Source organism: Boleophthalmus pectinirostris, unplaced genomic scaffold (assembly GCF_026225935.1).
Source record: "Boleophthalmus pectinirostris isolate CB_2022bp ecotype Guang Dong unplaced genomic scaffold, ASM2622593v1 HiC_scaffold_9, whole genome shotgun sequence".
Classification (NCBI taxonomy): domain Eukaryota; kingdom Metazoa; phylum Chordata; class Actinopteri; order Gobiiformes; family Gobiidae; genus Boleophthalmus; species Boleophthalmus pectinirostris.
Window position 1 is genome coordinate 16,916,231 of NW_026571541.1, and position 22,239 is coordinate 16,938,469.

The window sequence follows — 22,239 nt, forward strand, 5'->3', positions numbered from 1 at the left end:
TTACTGTTATTTGTTTAGAATGTTTCACATAGATTAAACTTACTTATCACAAGAGAGACAAGCAGGTTACAGCGCTACAGTACATTACAATTCAGATCTGTGGAGAGTCGTCCCTGTTCTCAGAAGGAATTACTGTATTTTTGAGCAATGGAAACACCCATAATGAATAATCCATGTATCATTCGTTCATTCATTTTTCTAAATTAAACCAAAAATAAGAAAATGAAAAAACAACTATTTTCTTCATTATTTGTCTCCAAAATCAAAATGAAAAAATGGATAATGATTTGTTTTTTCAGTTTTCGATTTTGTGTTTAAATGAATAATGGAAAAAAACGGTTAACGGCAGCTTCCCTTTTCCGTTACTGCGATGCCAGACTTTTGCACCACATACAGACTAAAACAGGACTAAACTAAGTCTAAACTAGGTTTAAACCAGGACTGAACCAGGTCTAAACTGGTCTCAGTCCTGGTCTCAGTCCTGGTCTCAGTCCTGGTCTCAGTCCTGGTCTCAGTCCCGGTCTCAGTCCCGGTCTGGTCTCGGTCTGGTCCCCGTCTGGTCCCGGTCTGGTCCCGGTTTCCTGATCACCCGACAGTCTACTCGGGCACACCTCCTTGCCTGTCCCGACACTCCTGGTTCAGTCTTGATTTAGTCCTGGTTCAGTTCTGGTTTTGTACTGGTTTAGTCTTGGTTTAGGACTGAGACCGGGACTGAGACTGGGACTGAGACCAGGACTGAGACCAGTTTAAACCTGGTTTAGACCTGGTTTAGACCTGGTTTAGTCCTGGTTCAGTCCATATATGTCGCAAAAGTCCAAAATCACAGTTGAAGTCACAGAAACAGAAAACAGCTGTTTTTTTCCATTATTCATATAAGCACAAAATCAAAAACTGACTCGTTATCCTTTTTTTTTTTTTTTTTTTTTTTCTGGTTTTGGAGACAAATAATGAAAAAAATAGACAAGCAAATTCTCTGCCAAAAAAGCTGCGCAGTGCACATGTAAATTGTACTGTCACTTTCTTGTGGTAAAATACTATTAACTATACGCACTATGTTGATGGTGCATGATTTAGATTTTTCATTCCATATATCATGCTAAAATCTATTGTATGGCTGCCTGCTTCTCTCCATTCTCACATGCTTATTTCCATCTATCACTCTTTTGTCTCACCCTCACATCATACACATTTCTCCTGCCCAGCCATGCATTTCTGTATTTCCACTGTGCAAAAGGCAGAATGATGCCAGTCCTGCCACCAAGCCAATGAGGTCGTCTACGGTGGTGACCAAATGTAGCGATGGACTTGTCAGAGCCGAGTGACATGAACCCTGCCTGCCAGCCAGAACCAGCCAAGTGCAAAACTAATCTACCTATCAATTTGTCTGAGGGTGGCAGAGTCAGACGGGGGTGGTAATTGTGCTTGGTGTTACAGGGATAGCTACGGTGATGGAGCCCAGATTTCACAGCTCATTTTTACAATGCGCTTTCTGTCTCTTAAGCTGTTTTGAATTGCACATACATGCCGATAATTGAATGAGAATCCTGGTACTGTGTAGGAGGGTGTGTACAGCTTAATGCATGTGTGCCAAGCTATAAGCTATGTGAGTTTTATGAGCAATAAGCTGTTGTTTGTTATCCTCTGTGGATGCATAGATAATGTGTTTCGAAGTCAGCACACTCTAAGCCTATATTGGAAAACTGTCCAGGTAATTGGGTGAAAGAAGGTGTGACAAGGGCAGGAAACACATTCATAGCACAATGAATCAAGTTTTTTAATATATTTCTTTAAAACCAATAGAGAATGAGAGAGATGTGCATTAATAGTTTCTTGGGTGGCACTTTGTAATAGCAACACATTAATTATCCTTAATAAATTATGAACAAATAGTTTATTAAATGATACAGGCATAGTAACTACTAGGTTAGAGAAGCAACAAAATCATTCTTCATAAACTATTTGTCCATTATGATTCAATTCTTTAGTCTGGCATTATTACAGCTTATTAAAATATAACATTATTATCAGGTGTTACCACTTTTGTTAGTTACACAAACTTTTGCGCTTAGATTCTGTTAGGTAGAGATGTCAGCGATACAATCAGGGGCATAAGATCCGCCGTGTTTTCTGTATTTTCATGGCTCTGTTGCTCAGATGTTGAAGTATCCAAAGCTTGAAAGGTGATTGGTTGAGTGGCAAAGGTGGCAGGCTGTGATTGGCTGGTGAGAGACAGGTGATATAGGGTATTACGAGGGAGGAAAGAAAATACCATCTTGCAGATTGAACATATAGCTTCTTATTAGTGTCGCCTTCATTTTAGCCTCACGACCCAGGTAGTTAAAATGTTAATGACTTGGCTCATTTAATAATGTCACTGCAGCCACTTTCATCAATCATGCCTTCTTATGAGATCCTATAGTGCTGACAAGAACACAGACACAGTGGGGAGTCACACTTATTTCGACCTTTGCCTAAATAACACACTGCTATTTATGAGATTTGTAAAATGCTACAGGGTCAAATATTGAAAGATAATTTTTGAACTAGTGGAGCTTCTCATCATCCAATTTATCCATTAATTACAGCAATTACATAAGTGAACAGGTTAAACACAATAAGTGGAGATTTAATTTTGCCTCTCCATGGTGACTTGTAACACTTATTAACACAAACACTGTTAGAGGAGATGTTAAAATGTTTCCCCAGTAATAAGAGTGAGGTATTGTCTGTGGGTGTATAAACATTAATAAACAAACAAAACAAAAAAAAAAAGGAGAGGGAGCCCCAAACAATCATCAACTTTTCAAAAAAATTCAAATTTTAAGAGTTTAAAGGCACACTGGATTTTAATGTTCATGATTATTTTAGTTCAGAAACATACTTAAGAGCTAAATAAAATGTACCACATGACTACATCTGATTATCCCACACCAATCTTTCACTGTCTTTATGTTGCTCTCCATACAGCAGGGGTTGGACAAAATACAAATTCTCATACCAGTTCCCGCTGAGTGCCTAATTGAAAGTGATGTTTTCATGCGTCAGTGTGGTGCTTCTGCACATGCATGTTCTGGAGTATACAGGCCTAATTAGTGTGTGATCGATGGTGTGTTGTTGTGATGCAGCGTGTGGGGAGTCGTGTCAGAGCCGTGACATTTTAGCAGGCAGGGATTACTCTTGTGACCTTATTGTCATGATTACAATTCTGAGAAAGGTTTTAAGAAGAAAACTCAGCTCGTTCAATGGATTTCACTAAATTTTTGATAAATCTCCAACTGTGTAGTGGGTTGGATGATGTAATTTGCCTGTTTGACATTCCAGGACCATCTATCTTTTTATTATTCTGGCCCAATCCCAGCAGTTATTTTATTTTTGAGGGATTCTCATGCAGATTGTAATTAGTCCTGATTATAGCTCTCTTTAATAAGACTTGGAAATATGTTGAGTAAAAGTCAGAGCCAAAAGTTTAAAAACAAAGTTTCTCTGTCTAGAACATGTTTGCATCATCCTTCTTTAAAAAAGTCTGTATCACCACTACTGTGACAATGTCCTCCTTAAATCATGTACTACAATATCTCTTACCCCTTGCTGGGTACAGTATTGTGTAAAAAAGTCACATGAATCTTTGAGAGCTTCTTGCTTTCAGCAAACCAATATGCTGATACATTCTCTTTTGTTTAGGGTCATGTGCTCTCTATATTCATATACAGTAGGAGATACGGACAATAGGTTTTCAGCACCAAGCATGTATTCACTTCTGAACTGTAGTAGACATTGTGTTGAAATTATAGTTTAGAAAACTATAAAAACATACTTTGCAGAATGGACTGTTGTCTGTGGCAGCCAAACAAGGGGACAAAGTTGTTTGTACTGCCATAAATGTACTAGGGTTAACAGGATTGAATTAAGGTATATGTTTTTTATATTGGTGGACATCAAACCAACTAGGACTTTGTAACCAGATTTCTACAAAATTTACTACCGTCCCTCATTGGACCATGTTTGGCAGATGATTGCACACCAGGAACTTTAAAAACAAGTTGTGATCTAGTAAAGCTTGACAACAGAAGCTACAAAAACATGTTCAAAACAATCCAGCAGCTTTGTACACTCTGCTCACCTATGTGCTGTAAGGGCCAAAGCAGGCCTGTACATTGTTCTGTCACAATAATTCTGTTAGGCTTGAGGTGAAGGTGTCAGTGACGAAGACAAAAACCTGTCTGAAGCTCTCTGTGTTATCAGGCAGGTTATATGACTCAGGAGACACAGCTACCCATCACTAGGAAGTCATTACTTATGGCACGCACACATTGGCTTGGATGTGGTGATGTACAGATAATGGCATAATGGTAACAGTATAGTGAGAGAGGAGGACAGCTGCAGAGCGCGTGCTGGTGAAAATGGAGATGGATAGGTGGCTTCTCGGATGCCACCAGGGGAGCATTTTGGGCATAAAGATTTCTCTGTAGCCTCCCGTCGCTGCCAGCTTAGTGATAACATGCATGAGCAGAGCTGAGGTGAAAGGAGATAGGATGCAGAAGAGAGAGGAAGGATGGCAGAAGCATGGTTCAAATTGACAGCTTCAAAGAGTAAAGTGGTCTAAAAAGCCTCCTACACCCTCCCTCCCTCCCCTGGCTGCTTCTCCTTACCTAATAGGAGCTGCCTAAGTACCAGGGAGGCCATTAAAATTGCACTATGTTTGCATAAAGTGACGTTTTCACGCTGTATTTACCTCCTACCTCATCTCACCCTCCTACATGACACACGCACATACACATCCAGCGCTTTTTAATTTGGACGATAAAAGTGTCAAGAAGTGCTGTGATTAAAGTGAAAGATATTTTGTAAAATACATGAGGTCTGTAATGAATGTTGTTGTTTTTATTACGATGACATGCCAAGATAGGCTGTATAGCCTCCATAGAAATAAAGGAGGCAAAGGTTAAGTGTTGAAATTTATCTTAATTGTGTGTTCATATTATACTTGCAGACATTATCACTTAGGGATGCACTGATACTACACCGGTATCAGATACCAGTGCAAATATTCAAAATTTTGGTAGATTGGGTATTGGCCCCAAGATAACGGTTCAGTCAGTGTCAGTAGTTTTGGTCTGTAAATTGGCATATTTTGCTTCTTTACTGGCTGTTCTAATTACTTTAAATGTTAACAATGACAAAAAAAAATTATTTACCATATGCAGTTTGTGTTAAGTCAAAAGTATCAATATCAGTATCAAAACAGAAAAAGCTGCATTGGTGCATTCCTATCATCAACTGGGTGCAACTAGTTTTTTAAGCAGCCATGCTCAGTGTGTAGGACATGTAGTCTTTTCCCCTAACTAAAAAGCAGTATTCAAAAAATAATAAAAATTTTGTTTCTGCCATTGTCAGATTTAATTACACAACAATGTTCTCAGTGTCAGACACAGCAACAAAATGAAGTGAAATGTTCTTTTCCTAATGGTCGGCTCTGGAGTACCAGTGGAGCCACATTAACAACACCTCCACAGTCTCTTCACCTGTCAGCTGTATTGATGCCTGGGCCTGTTGTTTGCCTTGTGAATGATTCAACACTCTCTACAGTCCATTTGCTGTCTGATTCCTCTTGTTGAGCTGCTTTTCTAAATATTCCATTGATGTTCCCTCCTCTCCTCTCTCTGGTGGTTGCTTTCAGCCACAGAGCTTTGGGCCCGATGCCCTCATGCCTATTTAGCCTCTCAGCCTCTGTCTGTGAAGCTGTGCAGAGCATTTGAAATACAGGAGCCTGTGAGATGGGAAGAAAGAAGAAGAAAAAGCCCAGAAAAATGAGGGGGAATAGCTCCAGTGCTGATAAGGATGACACAAAAGGTTCATTGAGAATTTGCCATAATGGAGGGAGGTCTGATACAAGCCCTTATGGGGGTTTGTCACTGTGGAACCTGCAGCCAACCACTTGAAGATGTCCATTTTTGTACCAAGGCTGTTTTTTGCCTAAACAACCCTTTCCCACCTCTCCATGTTATCAGATAACATTTTATTACTTACCTTGATATAAATGCACTGTCCCTATCAGTTTTATAATACAGCATAAAATTTATATCTTTAAAACAAAGTAGCTCATGAAATTTGTTTTCTATTTAAAGGCCCATATTACACTATCTTTTGATCAGTTATAATGTTGTTTACTTGTCAAAAACATACCTGGAATTGTGTTTTGTTTCATTCACACATGTTCAACATGTAAAACCTGAGTTCTTCTCTCAAATTGAAAACACGCTATAAGGAAAATGTCACCTCTGTAATTGGCCATCTCTACTGAACTAAAGGTAGAAGGTAGAGGCTAACTTGAAAACTACCGCTTCATGACATCACAAGGTGAAACAGAGCAGTTTGAGCTTTGGAGATGAAGATAGCCTAATAATGCAGGAGTATTCAAACATGTGTGAATGAAATAAAACACAACTCTGGGTATGTGTTAGAAGAGTTAACTTTTAAGCACAATCTTTTCAATCTTTTTCAATTTATTAATGCATTTAGGTGAATATATTAGTATACGAGCTCTAACAATCCAGTAAAATTCCCCTGCCCTCTCCATAGGGCACCATATCCAGCCTGCTTGAGTACCTCACAGCTGACAGTGAGGCGAGCATAAATAATAGAACCTGACAATGTGCTGACACCTGCCACGGTATATGTGCATGGTTTCGGGTGAGCGGCATTCAGATATCAAAGTCTGAAATGTATCCAGCTCTACTTCCCTTAAACAGAGAAATTGTCCCTCAACCACATCTTAGCTGATCACATGTCACAGTGGCTTTAACCCCCACAACATTCCAAAGGGCTGTGGAGAGGTCAAACGGCACGCATTCTGGGCTTATGGAAACCTGTAACTCCAATAGCAGTTTTTTTTTTTTCTCACTTTTGCTCTGTTTATGTTCGAAAGTAAAACAAAACACGCCAAGTCTTCCCTTTCCTGCTTTAATATGCCCCTAAATCAACTCCTTCAGTTTTACTCCTCCTATAGCCCCCAGACCTTGATGTTTAGCCATTTATGAGAGAAGGTGACGCAGGTGCGGACAAAGCCACAAAACTGATCCAATTTGGTGGGAGCAGTAAATTGCGTGTCTGGTGCTCATGGGACAGTCTGGATACATATCTCCACTGCTGGGGGAGAGTGCTGACAGGGCACACGGGGAGGCTACTCAGGGTACTAGCGGATGACACGTTTCCAAGTCTATCTATTTCGGACTATTTAACTTCTGTGCTTCTGCTGCGTTGCAAAAACAGCGTAAAGACTCAAAGTATGCCTGAAATCACAAAAGGCTGACCCAAAATTCACCTTGGAGTGTGGAAAGTTCAAATGAATAGTGAGATAGTTGAGATGGGACAAGCATGGATCTAAAATGTGCTTTATAGAAATGGTGTGTGGGACAGTGCACCTGGACCTCTGCTCCCCTCTGGACCCCTCTTCAGACTGGACTAATTGAACAGATTACACACCTCCCTATCTGCTCTAATGAGAGTCAGTGCTGTGAACCAAATGGCCTTAGAGTTAGCCCTGGCCTCTTCTCCTGTGCACCATTACCATCTTCACAGCGGTCTTCTGCTCAAAACTTTATTAACAAGTTGGTGAACTTTTTCCAACTGCTTAAGGGGAGTTTAATTTGGAGGTCTGTAATTGCATGTTGCTTGCCTGTTGTTTTTGTGCCTAATGGTTTTTCAAATTAGAATTTAAGGTCATAGTACTCCTAATAGTACTAATTGTCTTTGTCATGGGGAAATGTGTCATTCATAAACCCTTGTGGTGATTAGGGCAACATGGTGGGCCCTTGTCCAGATTTGAGCTGGGATTTTGCATGAGTAGCTAGAATTATTGCTTTTAATGCTTAGGAATGTAACAGTAACCAAAATATAATATGATATTGTATCATCAAAAGTCCCATAATAATATCAGGGACCATCACAATATATCAAGTTTCTTTGCTTAAGTTATGGGGCAGCGATAGCTAAAAAAAAAAAAAAAAAAAATGGGGACCTACATAGACCATGATCCTTTGTTCTTTTAGTGCAGTGTACATGAAGAAATAACTGTTATTAAGTTATTATTAAACCTTATTTTTTTGGATTATGACAGTACCAAAAGCTTTTCAATGCATTTTAAAAGGAAAAAGCATATTTACAGTTTGGTGGACCACCATAAAATATTGCAATAAATATCATATTGTGAGATGCATATTGTGAAAATATCTTAGTAAGTGATTTAGATATTGTTACATCCCTAGTAATATTTTAGGTTGAGTATAAAGCTGGGAGATAGCAATAAAAAGCTAACTATAAATTTAAAAATCTGATATCTTTAGGATATGCTCTTTCGATAAAATCACCAAATCTTGAGTCACTAATTTCACAAATGCACCTTTTCCTACCCACTCCTCTTATTGGTCAGCCTCAGCAATGCTCTGAACTTTCAGAAGATGCAGATTACTTTAGTTACTTCTTCAAGGCGATTTAAAGCTACTAAGTTTACATAAATCGTCATAAAACCTGAATTGTGATGTGACTCCACACCTGCAAGAAAAGACTTGCAAATGAAGAAATCTCTTTGTTGCTTCCAAACTAGGGATTATCATAATCAAGATTAAACAAATATGTATTTTTTTCCTTAAAAGCATTGCATACACCTCAAAATAGAGCTGTTAATTGGACCTTGATGCTCTGTATACAATGACATTAAATTCATTTCACACTTGTTAGTGATTGAAATTGGATATATGCTATTGAGGAGGATCAATACACCAAAGGGAGGAATTAATAAAGAAATCCAATATAAACATGGGGCTTGAACATGTCATGCACACATAATCACATAATCTTGTAAATATTTATCACACAATATGAGCCTAGAATCAGCATGAATACAAAACATCCACTGTGTTTTTACTTAGTTTTCTTGACCAGGGAAATTGGTTTTAGTATTTTTGCTGGCGACTGATTAAAGAATTAAATGTTTGGTCAGTAATATTATGAAGAGTGACAGGTCAAACAAGCAGTTAAATACCAGGCCTCTGCTCTGACAATTTGAAATCTCTATTCATCTCTGCACTCAATGCCTCCTGCTGGTGTTGCTGTCTAAAGACCATCATTCTCTTCAAACTGACCAAAAATGTGTGTTGTGGTGGCATATGTTGTTATATGTGAAAATCTGTATCTGTATCTCTAAATGCAGTTACTGTATCACTTTTACTTAGTTGCATGTGTGCAAGCCTAAATAGTAGGAATAGACTGATATATCGACCAATATTTTTAGCATATGGGTCATAAATCTCTAGCAGTCTAAATGTACATGAAAAATATATGCATAAAGCTTTGTTTGTATTAGTTTGTAATACATTTTAATTTGATAATTTGGGGAAAATCACCTAAATCGGCTCTGCACATTGGTTTTGTTTATTTGTTTTCTTTTTGAATGTGAAGTTAATATTACTTACAGGTCTACTACTTCAGCTGAAGATATGATCAAACTGACACTGGAAAGGTTAGGTGATTGTTTATTACAGACTCCTCATGCACAGTCTGGCCTGAGGATTCGGACCAGGTTTCCCTCCCTGTTAAGCCTCTCTATGCCTGGTTATTCATGGTGACTGACAGGTTGACAAGCACCACCCCTTGCTGTCATGATACAGTCAGCTGCCTGGAGTGGACCATATTGAGATATGAACTCTGCAACCACCTCTTCCATCGGGAATTTTGATGGATCGTGAGTTTTTGTTTTGTATTGTTTTTTAAACTCTTGAGGTTTTGTTTTTTTTTGTCTCAGTATATTTGTTAGAGTATATTTTCCCAAATAAGTAGGAGTAACTATAGTATTCGGCCATTAATAATTCTATAGGCAGTAGGGATTTCAGTAGAATTGTTGACTTTTAGTAATAGGTTTCAACTTCATGAAGCCCTATTGCATGAGGATGACCATACTAACAGTTTAATATAGTATATTGGTATGGAGAGATTGTGAATTCAACAGTTGAATTTGTGGGCATGTGGTCTGTAGCAGAGTCTGTAGCTCCTGCTGTCTCCTCTATGGGAGATTCCTATTGTGCTGCCCCATGGAGCAACTCTATAGTGTAAGGAGCTACACAGTTGGGGGTCTTTGAAGTCCTGCTCTCTTATTACATGGCTCAACTCCTTTGTGCATCTATAATACATCCAGTGTACCAGTATGAAAACAGCTCCCACCAGTCAATCAGATACACATCTGAACATGCTTGTGACTCACTACAAATCCCAGCCTCCATCGCAACTGTGGCAAATAGCAACAGTCACTGATTCTGCAAATGTTTAAAAATCACTTGTGAGCTCTTTAGAGTCCATTTAGTGCTATTGTAGCAGAGTCTGGGTTATGACTGACTTTAAATGGATGTCGTATTTAGAATATGTAAATCAGCAGCTGCTCGAGGAGGAAGCAGAAAGCTACATGAAGATATGAGGCATGTTGGTGTTAACCCCACTTGTGCTGAAGCTCTGCAGCTGCCATCTGTGTGTTTGTGTGTGACATGTGTGTGCGACCATGTGCTGTAGATGCAGTATAAGGTGTTGTACACTGATCCAGCAAAACATTGTGACCACCAACAGATGACAGAAATACACTCATAATGGATCACATAAACACATGTTGTATGTCCACAAAGAGTAAGAAGATACAGAATTGATGGGGCAGCAGAGGGTGAGTGGTTGCAGCATTCTCACATCCAAAAGTTAGTGGCTCAATCTCATGAATGTGTGATGACCACAGAGCTTTTCCAAACAGACATTTTGCATTATTTTTGGTCTCAGGTTGGAAGTAACTGTAAATGTTCCCGACTGTTCTGATAATTCCTGTCTGAAAAACATCAACAGGTGCCTACAGCAAAAGAAGTTTTCAACATTTTTTTACTCTGCAAATATGCACCGTTGCTGGGCGACAGATCAACAGGTGACACTGAAGGACTTGTTTGCTATGCTTCAAACTAACACTTAAGCATGGCTTCAAATAGTTTGAACACAAAGTTGTGTTAAGATGGTAGTTCGTTTTAGCAGTAGACATAAAGGATCCAGGTGGTCATAATGTTTTGCTTTGTGTCTCTTGTTTGTGAAGCTGTGCACTCATAGGTTGTAGTTTGTAAAGCTTATAAAATTGCTCTCTTTATAATGTTAAGCCCATATATAAACTACCATATTCTGGTCTAACACCTTCATTAATCAAGTGAACACCTTCAGAGCTCATTTTCTCACATCTCGGATGGACGTCCTCGTGACCATCTTCTAAATTCAGAACCAGGGGTGTGTTTAATAATTTACCAATTTCCCTCTTTTTCCTCATCAATCTCCCTCCCTTTTTCCTCGCTGCCATTCACAAGGTCAGCGGGTGCAGGGAGGCTGGGCTCTCGTTGTTTTGTCCTCGTCACTTTCTCCTCTGCTTCTTCCCTCGGGCTGCGACAGAGACACACCAGCGGCTTATAAGTCACCACCACGAGCGGCTATAAGGAGCAGCGCTTTTCCTTGCGCCCACTTCTTCTGAGTCGCCTTTCCAGTGTAATAGCGGAGTTATTAAGGCTGTCTGGTTGGATGAGAGCGACGGAGCGTGAACTAGCCTACAATATAAGAGGACGCACTTAACTCACATCCTATTTATTTCCCTCTGACGCGTCAGTGCGCTGTATAGAGCCGAGGAGAGGCAGAGGTGACCTGCTGGGATTTTAACACGATCGTTTAATATATATATTTTTTATCATTCTGTTGTTTCTTCCTTGGTGGGCAGACGGACACTCACAGCAATGGTGCCAGTGAGTTATCCACCGGCATCTTGTCATTTCTCCGTCTAAGGAGCAAAACCAGCCTCTGCAAACACTTTAAACGTCTTTAAGTCAACTCAACAACGCTGTGAAGCCACTCGTTACAGCTGGTAGCTGCTGGGGTTCTCGTTACCATGTCTTGAAACGAGGAAAGGTGCCAACATGATGACAGTAAGTAAATACGCCGGTGTTACCGGCCACTTTTAGCTTGCATTAACAGATTTTACGCACACGGGTTCTAGTGTGCCAAGTCACGGCTTAAAGGTGTAGGCTATAGCTGGGCGTTTCTCGTTGCCGGAGGATATGAGCGCGTCCTCCCTTTTGGGACTTTTTTAGAAACATTACATCATTAGGAGTAGCCTTTGAATGACTCTGCAATATGATAAAACGCTGCGTTTTTGGGCAGATACATTAACCAAAAACGGAATCAGTGCATTAACATACTTTAAGTAGCCTACCCGTAAGTCACTCCAGATGTAATCGTGCAACTGTCAATAGAGAAATTCCACTTGCACGCAATTCCTGGGCGTGTGCATGTACGTCCCTTCAGATACCCTATTGAGGGGGCAGCCAGTCACATAAATTAAGCATCCCCCCAATTCACCCGAAGCACCCCAGCGGCAGGGGCAGGGGCAAGGGTGGGGAACCACGCAGCTGTCAATTTGCATGTATTTTGTTGGCCGAGTTCTGCCTGTATGGTCTGCCTGCCTGCGCACTGGCTAATCCCACAGCGGATAAGCTTTAACGCACCGCGCAGTCTCCTGCCGGGGTTTCTTTTGCAGCGCCTTCGCCACCCCTCTCCTCACGAACTCCAGTTCACTCGAAATGATTAGACTGTTTTTAATCGGCCTTGTTCGACCGCCGTGTTTACACGATAATATCTGGAACAACGTTAGCGCTGCTTGTGTTGTTGGAATCTGTGAAAACTATCCAGAAAAGAACAGGATTTCTGACGACGAGATTGTGTGGAGTGTGCGTGAAACGATCCGTAGTCTTAACGAGGGACGAGCCCGCTCGTGAATGCACTTTATTTGACTTTTAGTGGTTGAGGAGAGAGGAAGACAGGGGAATGAAAGGCTGGTGCACGTACCACACAGACTGGTGACCGCGTAGTGATCCGGCTCGGTTCATGAACACTCGGGTAAGATGGTTTTACGCTGTAGTTTCACACAGTGAAAGATCAAGATACGAGGACTTGGAGACTACTACTACTGTCTAAAGTGTCTTTATTAAGACATCTGATTGTAAACACTGGGACTTGAGTAGTTGTGTGCTAAATATGCCCCTAAACCCCCTTCTTTCCCTCGAGGGCTTGTGGGGGTTTTATGTCAAAGACATACCCCATCATACTCCTGAAAATAATCTCAGGAGGGATTTGTAATCCACCCTTTCATTCTGTCTAGCCTAGTGCAAACACAGTAGTCCAGATAAAAAAAATGAAAAGAACAAAAAAAAAAAAAAAACTGCATGTTATTCGACTGAGTAGGATAATAGGAAAAAGAGCTATATAATGACCGTAATATGTTCAGCCAGCTATGTCATGTGACTCAAAATTTGTGTATTTTTGTGTATTCACTGTAAAAATTGCTGCTGGTTTATGATGTAGATATTACAATAATATTTTTCACATTGCAAAACAAAATTGTGTGCTTCTCACTGCTTTCTAATGTAGTTAGAATATTGTTGCTAGTATTCACACATGCCTACAAGTAAATTTTACTTGTAGGCATGTGAGTACTCTTTGCTTTCCATCAAAAGTGATATGAATCTTTGTAATGGTCCACTCTCCAAATAATGACAGATTTCTTTGAGAAGGGGCCAGTGTCATATGGAGATTTGTGATGGTAGTAAACTACTGACATTTTCATTAGCTGTGAACTAATCATTTACTATGGTTGAGCTCAAGTCAAGGTTAGAAATGGATGGACTGATGCAAGCAACTTGACTGCCTGTTTTGTCCATGTTTCTTTGGCTAAAGAATCCAACCTAATTTGGATTTCATTGATGTGTTCTTACTAAAAGAAAGAAATGAAATACAAATGTTTATAATAAGCAGTTGTTGTTTTATTGTGAAAAGTGAGCCAAGCTGTAATAACATTAATGAAATAAGGCAATGTGGATAAAATCATTGCTAAAGGAAGCTGAGTTTCCTCTTCAACAGGATGTGCTTTGTTGTTGGATTGGCCATTTCTGACCTCCCCACATAAGTTGCCATCTCTGTTTTACATGCTGTAGACCTACTCTTGTGAGGCCTTGTCCAACTGTTGTCCTTCTGTCTTTGCTACAGGATTACCGGGAGGATGGCATGGACCTGGGCAGCGACGCCTCCAGTCGCTCCAGCTCTGAGTCAAACTCCAACAAGGTGACGCCCTGCTCCCCCTCCATTGACCTGGCTGCTCTGGAGGACTACGAGGAGGACGAGGACTATCAGCACTACAAGAAGAAGGTGATTGAGGAGTGGGAGAGCGAGTACCGAGGTAACTACAGTTCCTCACAGCACCCTGGTCCAGAGGAGGGTGGAGGAGGTGGTGATCGGGCCAATGATCAGGAGGGGAGCTACAGAAAGACCGTGAACAGTCACAGCCTTGTAGACGAACTGCATGGTATGAAGAGTGTGCCAGACTCCCTGACCTCCAGTGGACATACTGCCTCAGGCGACTCCAGCCCAGAGGAACTTAAACAGAATGGAAATACGATTGTGCCACGCAGGAGCCAGCTGCAGCCTCTTGGAGCAGGACAGGAGGGCACAGAGACGTCCTCACAGCGCAGCTCTGGGCAGGCCCGAGTGAGCCGCTATGCCAGGGCTGCAGCAGAGACTGGGGGGCACACAGGGAGGTACAGGCAGGACCCGGGGGTGGAGGAGGAGCCTCTGCCCACCATGGACTGGGCCGCTCTGGAGAGACATCTGGCTGGTCTGCAGTGCAGAGAGCAGGAAAACCAGAACCTCAACCACAACTATAACTACACCACTGGCAAAACCAACTACACCTCAGTAAGTCTGCATGCTCCAGTACACCTTCTGTAAGCTTCTGTGAGGATGTGTGTATCAGTGTTCAGATGCTATGGTGACTGTTAATCCTACAGTTATCTGTGTCAGACAGCTCCGCAAACATGAGGTTATGTTGGCTGAAATAAGTGAGGATTAGTCTGTTAATGTTGCTCTAAGCTATAGCACAGCTATTACCCTGACCATCATGAGGCCTGGAGACCCAGCTGGAGGGAAATGGAGACAGCAGGGGGCAGACAGGATATAGATTGAGTTGTTCTTACTGCAATGAAGCAAGACTCAAACAGGAAGTACAAAGTATACAGGAATTCAAACAATAAGGCAAACTGTAGTGTAGAGAAAGGTTTAAAAATAAATTCCAATTCACATACAAACTAACTTATTTTATTACAGTGAACATATGGAGGGTTGTGGCTATGTAATTTTTCCACCAGAAGAGGTCACTGTTGCACCAGTTTAAGTAGAGGCACAGGCCTTCATTGCTTTTAAGTAACAGTACTATGAAAGCCCAGTATCCTGAAACCTTGTGTAATATGATGACACCACAAGTCATATATAATACAATAACTACTTCTGTGCTTTTCATTTGATTTTAAGTCTTTGTCTTTGTGATTTTCCTAGAGGGTAAGAGAAAAAATTAACAGTTTCACTGCTCACCATTCTGCCTATTCTTTTGTATTCAAGTAACATGCTCTGTGCACAAAGACAATGGGCATTTTGGTGTCATTGTAAATGTTTGGTGTGTTTTGTGCCTGGAGGCCCCCTCTGTCTCCTTGAGGCATGTCAGGAATGCAGCGGAGGAGTGGGGGGTGAGAGGAGGGCACACGGAAGGAAAGAAGATATCTTAAGAAACAAACAGTTCTAGGCCATAAAGCCATATGTGCCAGTGTCACTGTTAGTGTAGTGCAGCTTAGATAGAGTGATATCTGGGGAAGAAGTAAAGACTGGCCATTGTGTTTGTCAAACCAACATCAGAAATGAACACTAACAGATATCATATGTAAGGACCTAACACTTATGATAATGATGATGATTAATGATAAGTCCTCATGCATTTTGCTGTAAATGTTAAGTTCACATCTTATAAAGCTTTAAATACTATGCTTCACAGATTATTTCAACTGGAGCCATAGACCTTTTTCACAACGTCCAGAAGTCCCATGCTGTAGGTTTGCGGAACTTCCGGTTAAATGTTTTCCATGGCAAAATATCTGTGGAAATGTCTTGCATATTCTCCACCAGCTTAATAAATCTGCCTGCCCCATCACCAAATCTTCAATTAACAAGGTTCACAAAGGATATACATTCTTCCATGAAGAATTTATCCACAACTATCAAGGTAAGAAAGACGAAAACTTAAAGGCTGACAACGACTAGCATTAGCGAACTACTGAGCAACTAACTAGAGTTGTGGTATGCTAGAGATGTCTAGCATTTGAACTGCACAAATGTATCTATGCTAATATCTACATCATGAAATCAATTTTTAATTTTATTGTAGAATCAGTCTGAGTTAAAAAGTTACTTATGTTTTATTCATTAACATAAAGCTAGTTTTGCTCAGTGGTTTAGTAATGCTAGTTGTTATTAGTGTTGAAGTTTTCGTCTTTCTTACCTTGATAGATAAATTCTTCATGGAAGCGTGTATACCGTTTGTGGACCTTGTTGGTTGAAGATTTGGTGATGGGGCAGGCAGATGTATTAATCTGGTAGAGAATATGCGAGACATTTCCACAGATATTTTACCATAGAAAACATTTAACCAGAAGTTCTGCAAACCTAAACTTCCGGCCGTTGTGAAAATGTTTTTTTCCAGACTGATATTACTGTGTTATCTCTTTTATGCCTACCTTTATATCTAACTTCTCCATGTCTGATCTTGCCTGGCATTTATTCCTCTATGACCTCTTCACCACAGTTCAGAAGAACCATTTTTTGATTGACCTTGTGCTAACCCGGTCAGTGGCAGCCAGTAGGCCTTTCAATGCTTGTTTGTTTTTTGCCTGCTTGACTTAACTCTTATATTTTCAGACTTAGTTTGTACTTGTGAGAAACACGACTAATGGATTTAAACCTTGTTAAATATTTAAAAAGTCCATTTGGGCTTTGTGGTGAGAGTGCTGATGCATGGAGAGGTGGGTCTGTCTGATCTCAGGGTACCAGGGAGAAATATTCATGGTTGATTTGAACTTCTAAAACATCTGTGCTTTGAATGACAGAGGTGACTTTTGTGTGGGTTCTTAATCAAACATTTCCACTGCCTGCTTAAGGTCAGGGTTAAAATGCTCTAAAATATGAAACTCCATTTATATTTATGAGTCAGACATGTCAGCGCAGGTCGCTCTATGAAAGGGGGTTTTTCTAGTGCAATCTCAACATCTGCATACCGGCTGTGGGTGGAGGCCAGGGAGGGGACCTGAGGAAAGTCCTGTGTGTAATTTTGTCCTAATGAACTCTGGAGGCACGTGGCACAGAGGGGCCCTTGGGGATCTTAAAAACTCCAGAGGTAACACTGATCCTAACCTCACATTAACTGTGCACCCCCAAAGCTAAACAATAACATTATTCCTTCAAGACAGTCCAGAGGTGAGAATGAGGGAGGGTCACTTTCCACGCACGGCTGTTCTTAAACCTGCTGAGGTGCATGCTGGGAAGTGATTAAATCCATTGCTGCAGGGTATTCTTTTTTCAGTCTCACAGAGCACACACCCAGATTTGCCCCGTCTAGATTCAAAAACAGCCTGTAGGTATAAACTGTGCTTAAAAGGTAGGCTCGGAGCTCACTCATTCTTCTGTACAGGCTGTTGTCACTGGCTGTTTTCTGCACATCTGAGCATGACATGGCACTCAGAGGTTACCATATCCAAACTTTAAGCTAATGAGGAGACCAATCTATATGTATAATTAAGCCAGTATTGACAAAAGTCAATGTAATTTTAGGCTCTAAGAAGCTTGAAGTCTGCAAAGTCTGTATGTTCTAGGTTCCAAATATTACTGGCATGTTTTGGTGAACTATGTAACTTTTCTTGTTTTTCTGCCACTTCCTTGTCTCCATAGAGGTAATTGCTTTGACTGGACATGACTGACATTTGCGTGGAGACAAGGAGGTGACTGACTCTTCACCCAAAATGTTACATAGCGCACTAAATGTGGCTTGCATAACATAAATGTAAAGTAAAATTAGTTGTACACAAGCACCGAATTTTCCCAAAGTCCAAAGGAGCAAACAGCATTTATATGCAATACAAACTGACCTCAGCAATCAGTGAAATTATTAGATTGAACATTTACAAGACCACAGAACAGAGGAGATACAGTAAAAGGGAAGATCGCTGAAAGAGATTCAGAGGAGAGACAGAAGGATACACGTCACTGTGCACTATGTGATTATGAGTCCAGCCACTGAAGTCTAACAATATAACTACCACCTTCAGACTGTGCCACGTAGGAGAGGCCAAGAGGAGGGGAACTGCTGCTATAAATACACTCTCAAGTGATTCCAAAAGGGGCACAGAATAGGAAAAACTATTCTTTTAAAAAAAGCAAGTCTGGAAATAAAAACAAGGGGTATGCACTTCTGTAATGGTGGCAGGAAGTGAATACATGGGAGGTATTCATGATCAGGAAGTAGGAGGAGTTACAGTGTGGGCTTGGACCAGGTGTAGACATTTGCTGTTTTGGTTCTGCCCCTTTGGCTCTGAGCGAGTGTGGTACAAGTTTAAACACCACACGCCCAGTCAGCCTTCACCATAGACTCTTTTACAGTCATGATGCTTGGACAGTGAACTCATGTTTGGAAATCTCCTTTTTGGTTTTATGTGGAGGGTTGACTACTCAGCTTAAAGTTGGATTCTTTACAGCAAGTTGGGCATCTAACTCAGGTATTGCACTGTCTTACTTTAATGTATTGTAGTACATTTATGCCCACAAGCGAAATTCTAAAAGTTCTTGCAGATTCTGATTATAGTGCATATTTCTGCTGTGTCCAAGAGAAAAGTTATGCATAAAGCAGAGTAGAACCAGCTGTGGATCTGTCTGCATATGTTGTTGTTTTTCTCTGTTTGACCCATAGGTAGTGCAGGTTGGAGCTAGCACAAATCTCATCACCTCATGTTTGGTTGTCCTTTGTCCAGGGACAAAATGCATATTACTATGGCTTGTGGTAATGTTCATTTGAATATAGATTTTAATACACGTGTACATGAGGTTTACGTGTGCCATTGTTAAAAGTTACTACTAAAGCTGCATCAAATCTAATAAAGGAACTCTAAACGGCAAAACAAATTGGTACCATCAAAAACACACATTTAACTTCAGTATTTTTCATGAACATGTTTCATAAACTTGAACGTTATAGGCAGGAGTAGCCCCATAAAAGGCTATACCCACACAGAGGATGAACACAAGGTATGGTTCTTGCTCTTGCCTTATAAGTTAGTTTCTGTCACAGAGAATAAGGACTATTCACTGTGAAAGCTGAAGTCGGATTGTTTGGAGCACTTTATGCAAACTACTGTATATCTTAACTTATAGTAGATCCTAGGAAGTGCAGTGTTTGTCCAAACAACCAGTCATGTGTTCTTATCATGTGTCAAAGTACAATTTAGTCATTTGTGTCTAATTACAGTGATATACAGGTCATACTGAATGTGAGTAAAGATTTGCAGTTTCTATGATGTTGCCAGAAGTTTTAAATCATTTGTGTAGAATGTTGTCATTAACAATTAACACTAAAAATCAGAAATCTGGATTTGCTTGTTAGATAGTAGTAAAGACACAGCCTCCAGGTACACATACTTATATTTGTGTGTGCACGCCCTTCGGCTGATTCATCCTGAGACATGCCCAGAGACTGACTGTACTAATCAGGCAGAATAAGTTTACAAGACTTTTTTTTGTTGTTATTATAGTGGCTCTTGTTAATGGGTGACCAATAAATTACCATAGACTGCCCTCAAATTTACTATAAATTTACTGTATAAAAAGTCAGTAGTGAAGGATTGGATCAAGGTTTTGTGAACCAGTGAATAGATAAGATGCCAAGTCGTAAGGATGGGTGAAATAGTGATACAAACTGAATCGTGATCTGATCCCTGTGACTAAATATTTTGGCAATATTGTCATATTATGATTAAAAATTTTCTCAACTCACTCTTCCTTTTTGTCACCCTGTGTTTTTAATAAGTGACATGTAGATTTTAACCATGAAGTGTAATTTCTCTGGAGCTGCAGGTAGTTGGCTACCTCTTAATTTCATATTTTTAGCCTAGTTCTTGTTAGGTTTGATGGAACGTTGAAAAAAGACGCATGTTTTGACCACCAATAACAGACAGGCGGTCATAACATAGCTGATGCCATTTACATTTCCCCACTTGCTAATTGTTCTTATCCTCATGCTGTCACAAAATATTATTGCTCTAATGTTCTCACACCTAGAATACAGCAGGGGCTTATTTTCTTGGCGCCCCTCTGGCCCAAAAGAAAACTCTCAAACAGAAGAGCAGGGCTGTGAGTGGCAGAGCACGCTGTGAATGAAATCACGATTTATGTCGAAGCCTGCAACAAGGCGACCATAATGTTAAAGCTCTGTCAGTCTACAAAGCCCAGCATCACTATAAAAACACACACCCACAATAGCCACACTGCCATGTCCGGCTGTATAAATAAGGCCATGGCCGAGGAGAAAGGGGCATAGAAGGAGGTTGCTGGGAAATTGGCAAAAACAAAATAGATGGTCTAGTTCCAGTTCATGTGTCATGTTGTAGTGGCTGTAACTTTCTTTCCTTCACAATGTAAACATTCCAAATATTTTTTACACATTTCTTTCTATTTTTTTTTATATTTTTATTTTGTATTAATTTTTCAGGACAAATGGGCAAAGCACATGAAATTCTAAAATAAAATAAGGAAACTGATCATAGTTAGATTTTAGTTATTCTGCGCTAAATTCAGCAAAAACTACTCAACTAATTATTGAATAGTAGTAGTATTGCAATAGGTTATGCAACTGTTATAATGCTCACTTTCCACTTTGGACTATGCTGTAAACCTCTGTCCTCATTAAAACCACTGCTCATTGCTCTCTATATGCTGCAAGCCATAACAAAGACAAGGCTCTACTTTATATGCAGTTGTTTCAGGATATTTTAAGATTTTTTAACTATAACCTTGAGTTTCTAAAATCACCATGATAGAATCCATAGTTTCTCCTTTTTACATTTGTCCTTTTGCAACCTTCTGAAACATATGCCTTTTGTATATATGAAAGTGCGTGTGTATTTACAGGGTGGAGCACTGTGGCCACAAACATGAAACAAATCTCTGCTCCTGCTAATTATAGAGTGTGCTTGGGTGTGAGGGAGCCTGAGAAGAGGGCCCTGCATTTTAAATACAGACCATGTTCAAAACCTGTTCACTGCAGCACCACAGGGGTCCTGCTGTGTCCATAGGCCTGCTTCATGAGACTGAGGTTTGTGTGTTTTATTGTAAGTGTGTGGGGAAAGAGACAGACAGAGAGAGACATAGGACCTGTTCTAATTCATATGAGCTTCATCTGTTTCTGATGAGAAAAATGACCAATTATTACAAGATAAGCATTCCAGTACTGCAAAAATACAACTGACAGATGCTAACAAGACAAGCAAAAGGGGCTACATTGATTACAAAATTCAAATATTTCCTCATATGATACACAATGGCTCTCTTCTTTTGGACATTTATGATACTTAAGTCTTGACGTAAGGCTTTGATTTTAGTAAATTATATTATATGTATTATGTAAAAAAAAAAAAAAAAAAAAGATTTTTGTGAGCTTTAAGCCAAGTTAAAATGCTGTTACTTCCTCAAAAATGTACCCAGAGTTGTGTTTTGTTTTATTTACATATATAATATAGGCCCTTTTTATTTAATAAAGTAAATAAAAACGTTAAAATGTCCAAGGGCCATTTCATACACAACCTGCTTTTCTCCATTTAGTTGTTATTGTTTTACCTATAATCTTCCATCCACACTATATCATTAACCCTGTATCTTGAATTATGAAATTGCAGGTTGCTAATTGCTTAAAAAAAAAAAAAAATCAAATCATGCATTTTTACTATGAGTGATTTGGCTTGACCTCCTTGCTGCCTCCATGGAGATAGATGTGTTTAATGCCATAGTGTGGAAGATTCTATGCAAAGCAATGCCATTGCCATGGAGAGAAGTAAGTGTTCCACCAAAAAGTTATGTAGTGCAAGAATTTAAACATTCACAGAAACTGGATTGAAAAGTAAAGTTATTTTCACTCCATATCAAACTTGACCTGAATATTTTTCACAACAGCCAGTTTTTCTCTCACTACAAAATAACAGTGGTTATTATTTCAGGCAATTGTTTGAAGAATGGAAGAAAATAAGCTTGATAAATTTGTCCAAGTAAATA

General features: G+C 39.9%; 1 protein-coding gene across 3 annotated transcripts in view; it reads left to right on the plus strand.

Moving 5' to 3' along the window:
• Nucleotides 1-22,239, plus strand: part of schip1 (schwannomin interacting protein 1) — a 170,125-nt gene that overhangs the window by 126,806 nt on the left and 21,080 nt on the right. Inside the window, exons 1-2 of one of the 3 annotated variants that reach the window (XM_055166574.1) lie at nt 11,467-11,981; nt 14,098-14,802. In XM_055166574.1, coding sequence (XP_055022549.1) covers nt 11,973-11,981; nt 14,098-14,802 — 714 coding nt within the window. In that variant the 5' untranslated portion in view covers nt 11,467-11,972. Of the gene's footprint in view, nt 1-11,466; nt 11,982-12,550; nt 12,952-14,097; nt 14,803-22,239 lie in introns of those variants that run through there. The other 2 variants (XM_055166573.1, XM_020928709.2) reach the window with 2 other exon arrangements.